Source organism: Volvox carteri (genome assembly GCF_000143455.1).
Source record: "Volvox carteri f. nagariensis unplaced genomic scaffold VOLCAscaffold_3, whole genome shotgun sequence".
Lineage (NCBI taxonomy): Eukaryota > Viridiplantae > Chlorophyta > Chlorophyceae > Chlamydomonadales > Volvocaceae > Volvox > Volvox carteri.
The window spans coordinates 1,037,260-1,045,000 of record NW_003307546.1 but is presented as its reverse complement, the minus strand read 5'-3'; the positions used below and the strand labels follow the sequence as shown (position 1 = coordinate 1,045,000).

The 7,741-nt window shown below is 59.2% G+C and overlaps 1 protein-coding gene across 1 annotated transcript; it reads right to left on the bottom strand.

Moving 5' to 3' along the window:
* Positions 1–449: 449 nt before the first annotated feature.
* Positions 450–7,741, bottom strand: VOLCADRAFT_86633 (uncharacterized protein; the record flags this gene model as incomplete). Its single annotated transcript, XM_002946351.1, has 16 exons — positions 450–923; positions 1,065–1,121; positions 1,292–1,729; positions 1,868–1,990; positions 2,089–2,268; positions 2,423–2,473; positions 2,909–3,059; positions 3,226–3,485; positions 3,618–4,107; positions 4,275–4,357; positions 4,688–4,820; positions 4,976–5,127; positions 5,413–5,663; positions 6,379–6,815; positions 7,010–7,014; positions 7,304–7,741. The coding sequence occupies 16 exons, from the start codon at positions 7,739–7,741 to the stop codon at positions 450–452; spliced, it is 3,723 nt and encodes a 1,240-aa protein (XP_002946397.1).

Sequence of the window (7,741 nt, the reverse complement as noted above, 5' to 3'; positions counted from 1 at the left end):
TCATGGTTCGGGTCCTCCGGGTTTGGTGCAGTCTCGGATGCTGCTTGTGATGGTCCGGCTGTTGGTGCTGTTGTGTCAGCGATCGGATTTGTGGTCCAGGGCAAGATGACAGGGTTGAACAAGTCTGGCGAGAGGGAGCCCACTATCTTGATCAGGCGGCTCTCTGTAACACGCGACAGCATGACATACAGCAGGTCAGGTGTGAAAGCATCCCGGGCATGGATGATTGTGTGTGTGGCGAGGGTTGCACCCTGCATACAGCATGAGCAATCCAGGTGGGGTTGTGGTGGTGCGGATGGCACGGTTAGCACAGGGTGCTTGGACGAGTATGGACATGCTGCCGTCCATGCATGTAAGGCTGGCTAAATGTCAGCAACAGAAGCTCGCACCTGTGCATGGTGTGTTGTTATTGCCCATGCAAGGCAGAGGGGGAAAGTGGACTTGAAGTATCAGACACCATTCAGGATCTTGTAGCGGGTGACACTGCATCCCAACGTCTTCCCTGTGGTTGCTAGCTGGACCTTGACTTTATCGACATGGCCATCTGCATCGAACAGGAGCTCGGCCACATTGCCAGTCGTGCCATTGGCGGCTCCACGGGCCAGGGAGACATTGTCGGTTAAGCAGACAAGCACGCCAATGGCCATGCATGGCAGCGTCCGAAACGTGGGCTCCTGGAGCCATTGGTCCAGGGCCAGCATGGCGTCTGGGGCAGTGACATTGTGGGACAGGGGACAGGGGCATACTTTGCCGAGGGCGGTGCCTTCCAGGCACCGCAGAATGGTCAGGTTGTGCTGCAGCGCGTCCTCCTGATGGGTACACAGCACTGTCGCGTTTGCATTGCATGTGGCTGCCACCTGTGACTCCCCGATGAAGTGCATGTTGTCCGGTGCACACACCCCAAACACAGCATCCAGCTCGGCCTGTGTGGGGGTGTGCTGCCGGATGATATCAAGCAGGCTGCTGTAGGCCGGGTCCTTCACATGCCGTACTGAGACACTCAAGTGTAGGCGTGTGGCGGTGTGCCAATAGGGCGAGGCCGAGATGTGGCATCATCGGCACACAGCTGTGGCAGGGGGTTCATCCTCGTGTGTGCACTGATGCTTGCAGACAGGCGCCAGCTGTGGAGGTGCAAGTGAGGGGGAGGGGGAGGGGGAGGGGGGGAGGGGGGCGCAGTAGCAGGCCGATGACAGAGGGCAGCATGCGACAAGCACTGTAAGTGCATGGTGTGGAGGCTGAGCACCATGATGCCTACTTCCCCTGAATGGCAGTACTGTGCACAGGTGTGCACCTGTGCATCATCGCCAACTAGGATGATGAGCTTCTTGCGCAGCATGGCATTGATGGAGGGCTCTTCACTGGCATGCCACAATGTGATGAGAATGTGCATCAAGTTCTCTGCAGTCATCATGGAGAACTCATCCAGGATGAGGACATCTGCTGCCTGCAGCACTAGCACCCGCACATCTGTGGTGCGCATCTCCCGCATACAGGCCGTGGGCCGGTGCTGCTGGCTGACAGGCAGGTTGAAGGCGGTATGGTTGGTGGTGGCAAACTGGCTCAAGCGCACAGCGGCTGCCCCTGTGCTGGCGGACAGGTGCACCGATTTCCCTGCAGCCTGCAGCAGTCGTGTGAGCTTCTTGGTCACGAACGTTTTGCCACAGCCTGGACCGTCGCTCAGCACCACAATGCCAGCCTGCTGCGCCAGGATAGCGGTGACGACTGCATCCTGCTGTGGCGTGAATGGCAACTCATCAAGTCACCGAACTCCGCAGCCAGGGCATCCAACCATGCTTGCAGTGCCCGCTGGTCATGGCTATCCTGGAGCACAGGCTGCTCCTTGGGGGTGGAGCGTGTAAATCTCTACAGGCGGCATGCTGAGGTCCAGATGGCCACACGCCTTGCCAATGGGGCCAGTCTGCAGCACGTGCCGTGTGCAGCTTGTGGGTGGTGACGAGTCGATGTACTGCACACCGGCTGACATTGTCACCTGTCAGCAGGTGCGGTATGGCAGCACAGATCATGGGTAAGCACAGGTCATATGATGCTGCAGAGCAGGCAGCCACATAGTGCATTGCTGGTACTTACTGTGTGGATGTTGGCCGCAGTCAGGTATGCCAGCGTGGGGCTGATGACTATGGACGCCAGGTATGCTGATATGAGGCGCACGAAGTAGTCACGACCTGCTGCACCCGTGCTGCTGTCCGCTGGCACGCCCAGTGCCACACATGACACAGCAGTGAGATCCACATTCCCCACTGGCTCCGTCTGGAAGCAGCATGCAGAGAGGGCACAATCGCGCGCGTGTCAGAGCCATGGCAACGATTGGGTGGTCTTGTGTCAAGGCACAGGTAGCCACCACAGCAGCCTGGCAACGGACTGCAGTGGTGCAACCTGGAATCAGCGCACCATATGCACGCACCTTCATAGTGTACTTCAGCATGTAGAAGGACCAACTCGCAGAGTTGATCCGCTGTATATTCATGTGGGGCCCCCACAGCAGTGCCAGCGTGGGGTGGTATGGGACCACATTCCGATGCGCCTATGATGGCTGATAGTACTGGTAGCACAGGGTCGCGGGATCGATGGTGGGAGTGGGCTGGTGGAATGGTGCCCATGGGAACTTGTACTTGCATACACCGGATGCACAGCAGCCAGCATGGCTGCCAGATGAGCAGATGTGCATCTGCTTGCGCAAAACATGTTGTAACAGGTCGTGCTGGCAGGGCTCTTCAGGCTGCTGCCAGTACTCTGCTGTGTAGGGGCACAATGGATGGCTATCATCCCCACGGTACACAGCGGGCACACAGGTGACGATCTCCGATGCTACCCAGTCCACATCCTCAGGGTGCACCCACAGCACAATGTGCACATGCAGGCTGTGCCGGTTCTGAACCTTATAACGCACCACCCAGTTGGTGACGCAGCTAAGGGCCCCGCCAGCCTGGACTGCCCCGCGGCCCGCCTTCAGCACGTCGGTCATGAAGGACTGCACACGCTTGTGGGTGATGAATGCGTTCTCAGCTGGGGCGTCTTGCCATGTGAAGCCAGCACAGAAGCTGCAGACAAAGGACAATGGCACAGCACAGCTGGAGCAGTGCATTCATGGGTGATGGGTGACCACCTGGCATGCTGAGCGGGGACAGGAGGCGGACGGCGCCATGCAAGGATGCCTTCCAAGTGATGCAGTTTGAATTAGTGAGCCCCCCCAGCCGTGCGACTTACTCCTGCATCTTTTGCTCCAGCGACTCGACTTCGGGCCAGCGTGTGGCTGACACTTCGTCGGTTGTGAGGGTGAGGAAGAATGATGGCATGCCAAGGCGGTCCACCATGCACAGCAAATCTTGAAGGTTACTGCGGTGCCATGCAGGCGTGTTGGGCAATGTGGCCGGGAGCTTGTGCTTGAGAATGTGATGGATGGCGTCCTCATCACTCACATTAGGGTGCTGGGACTTGTAGTCGAGGAGCACACTCTCCAGCACGGCCTGTACATGCAGGCGGGGGTGATGGTCATGCCATGAAGTTCTACATGCATGTTGCTGCTCTCAACCTGCAAATTGTAACAGCTGGGCGAGCATCCCTGTAATACCCAGTAATACCCAGCCTTCCTCCCTAACACAAACACCCTGGGAGCCTATGCGCCAGTCGGGGAACTCCGCCACGCACTTGATGCTGGCGGCTTCAACTCGCTCCGTATCCGGCTCCGACATGACGGCGGAATGCAAGCTGTCGCGGGCCAGGGAGGGCGCCGCACCGCCGCCGGTAGCGCCGGCGGTGGCGGCGGCGCCGACGCTGATGGACATCCTCGCGACGTCAAGCCCCAGCAGGTGTCCGCCGCCGCCGCCACCGCCAGTGACACCCGCGTACGGCGTCGAGCTGCCGCTGGCGGGTGGGTATCGCGGCGACAACGGCCCTGGTGGCGGCGGCGACGACGGTGCCGTCGCCGCCGCTGACGCCCCGCCGGGCAGGTCGTCTGCGCTGGCGCCGTGACGCAGCGTCGGGAAGAGCATCGCGACGCTGCCAAAGGCACCGCCAGCGGAGCCATGATGCGAGTTCCTGGTGTGTGAGGCCGGGCCTCTGGTGCCGCTGCTGCTGCCCATGCTGTTGCTGTGGCCATGGTGAGGCCCATGCCCGTGTCCGTGTCCGTGTCCATGGCTGTGGCTGTGACCTTGGCTATGGCTATGAAATAGATGATGATGGTGGTGATGATGGAGGCCCTGGCCCTGGCCATGCCCCGCGCTTTGGCTGTGGGAGAGGCCGGAGCTGTTACCCACGGAGGAGACATTTTGAAATACCCAATGCTGGGATGCAGCGGAGGATCCGCCGCCGCCGCCGCCACCTGCTGCTGCTGCGGCGGCTGCGGCGGCGGCGGCGGAGTCTAGTGATGGCAGGCTTTCCGGCATCGTGGTAAGGGACGGCATGGCGTCCTGCCAAGGCGAAAATTTTCGGACCGGCGGCGAAACGAAGAAGAATTTTCAAAATGTGGCGCGCTCACACACAAAACTCCTATCTCCCACGCGATTCATAACGAACGCCACAACCGCCGCAGTGGACGTTTCGAAAAAAAATCAATCTGGTGACTGCAAACGTCCGCTTTTTGTCGCCGCCAGACGGCAGTTACCCAGCGGAATCACAGAAATTAACACACTCTGCACACACGCACACACTCGTGCACGCGCACTCGCACCTGCAGGCTGTCGAACACTCCCAGCTGCTGCTGCTGCTGCTGCTGAAGCAGCACCGCCCCGGCGCGCCGCACACCACGTGTCGGCGACGCCACGAACATAGCACCCGCGCCGCCACCGCCGCCACCACTGCTGCTGCCGCCAGGCAGCATGCATCATGCATGGCATCTATAGCAAACCCGCCACACATTCACCTCTGTATTTTGCTCTTGCAGCCGGGCACTCTGGCGGAGCACATACATGAGCAGCAAGTACGGCTTTTGCATAATGTCCACACACTGAAGAGGCACTTGGCGCGGTATGCTAAGTACTTGACCAGGGTCGTGTCGCCCATAAACGCGCCAGCACCAAAGGGAAACAGATAGGGGAACATGGCCATCTCCGCAGACAGGCCAAACCGATAGTCCAGTGGGGTCCCGTCCGTGGCAACAGCCAGGTTGAGCTCAGGCCGAGTGGGTGATCATGGAACCAATGTGGTGTACATCACGGGTGCATGCTTCATGGCTGCATGCTGGATGGCAGGCACAACCACAGATATCAGCGAGTGAGCTGCCTCTGCAGTTTCCAGGGTGGCCAGCACAAGTGGTTTGCAGGCTTCTTCACTGGCGACAAATGATTGCATGTCAGCTGGAGAAAGGTATGGCAATGGGTGCTTGGGCGGGACTTGTTCAGCAACGGTGAGGAACTCCCTGACGAGCGGGTTGTGCTGCACGCTCCATCCCAGCACCTCCTGCAGTGCTGGGGGCAGCATGTTGACCCGGCGCGTGGAGTCGTGTGCCCAATCCAAGACCAGCGCTTCCATGCAATGCTGCTGTCGAAGCTTGGCAGCAACAAATCCAAAGGCCGCTGGAAAAAAACCAAGTCCAACATCCACTAGGCCTATCCACAGGTGGTCGATGGTGTCCAACGACACGATGGCCTTGGTATAGTCTGGTGGATGGAAGACCAGAAACTCTGCTCGCTCATTGCCACTGTTCGCTGGATGCAGGGGAGCACAGTGCGGACACAGGCGCCACAGGCCTTCGGGTGTGGTCATGCTGCCGGCATGCAAGCTGTTGTGGAATGAGTATGGCGCAATGCCAGCACCCACAGGCTCCACAGTGGCCCATCACTTGAGGTCATCGTGCAGGTCGGTGCTGGTGACACCACACACAGCGCACACCACAAGTGCACTGGCCAGCAGCATGCTTGTGACAGTGCTCCAAGCCGCGAGCTGGGCGGAGATGCCGAGGCTGTGGCCCGGGCCACTGCACCAGGATGCTCCGAAGTACCCAGGGATGTGTTGCTCAGCATCTGTTGCAGCAGGACTGGGCGATGGCACTTCAGATGGACGACGGTGCTGCTGGCGTGTTGGCCCGCTTGCACTGCTGCGGCTGCTGCTGCTGCCACTCCTGCTGCTCCTTGCACTGCTGCTCCTGCTGCTGCTGCTCCAGCTGCTGCTGCTGCTGCAGCTGTGCTTGCTGTGATGACTGCTGTGTCGCTGCAAGCAGCCGCCGCATCTCAACTGCAGGTCTGTGCTGATCAGCCCATTCCACCAAGACCTGCTGCACAGTGAACCCACAGCGGCTGTCCATCCCATGCAGGACAGCACACACTTGACCAGCCCGCTCGGCTGACGGTGTTTCTGACATGCAGAGGCCAACCGTGCAACAAGCCGCGACGAGATGCTGGCGGTGTTGCCCTGTCCACACACCCGGTACCAAATCCAACAGGTGGTAAGACACGGGGGTGCCAGCGAGGCCCATCTGCCGGATGAGGCACACCTCCATTGGCGCTGTGCTGGAGCCCCAATAGCACATCTGCAACCCATCTGGGTCAAACACTGTAAGTGCAATGTTCAGAGCATGGGTGAGAACCGCCAGCTCGATGGCGCCTGGCAGCAGGCGGTGCTGCTGTAGAGCTTCTCCATATTGCTCCACCGTGCAGGTGCTGGGTAGGCTGCTGGCATGGGCATGTAGCACTTGGAAGCGCATCATGTCCCAAGACTCGGTAATGGCTCCCACCACTGTCGCCAGCAGAATGTCTGGCGCGGGCACATCAGTGGCACCCATGGCAATGAGAGCATGATGCATGCAGTCCAGACACGTTGCATGGGCATCAAGCGGCATGACAGCACAGCCGCTAATGTCGCTGCATGCATACAGTGGCACCGGAAGTTGGCCTGCATAGCAGCACGTCAGCAGTGAGCCCCGTTTCCAAGATGATGCGTGTAGACTTGGATGTAGATCAGCAGTGCCTTCAGAACAGCCCGAACCGTATTGCCACAACTGCAGCAAAGCCCTCGACACTCCACGAATCACATGCCCACATTGGCAGGCGCTTACCGGTGCTGCAGAATGGGTCAACATTTTCTATGCGATCGCGGGTTGGTTGTGAATCGATTAGCATGGATGTCCTGTCGGCTGTACCGCCGTCGCACACTGAACCATGCGGACCTGTCGGATGGGGTATTATGCAGCAGACAGTTACGCAGCCATTGTAGCTGTATATGGACACGGTTGGCGGTTGAAATGCACCTCGTGATCCCACTTTCCACTGTGACAGTCACCAGGATAGGAAATGGCATAATGTTACATTTCTTGGTCACTGAATAGAGGCGGACTAATGTGGGCACGTACCAGATGAGCGGTCATTCGATATACCACGGCCATAACCACAAGTATGCCGCCCCTTGGTTCTCGCCTTACCACGTAAACGCTGACCGACATCCGTCGCCCAGAAGCGCGCCGCGTCTTCATCTGCAGAGGCACATGGATGCTTGGTTGATTCTTGAGATGCGACCCCCGGTCTTTCGTGCTCGGAAGCCTGCACTCGGGTACGGATATGTTGGCGATGTTGCATAGACGCTGCACCTCGGCTTCCGTGCGGAATGCGTACGATGGTCGACCCCGCCGACCAAAACTACACATGCTCAACTGAAGATATTCCCGGTGGATGTTCAGCAGCGCTTGAGCCTGCTGCTGGCTGACGCCCTTTCGGAGCTGCTGCAACACGTCTAACGCAGGCACGGCCGTATGCGCAGCAAAGAGCTGTTCCATGCCATCAGCGGCGTCCAT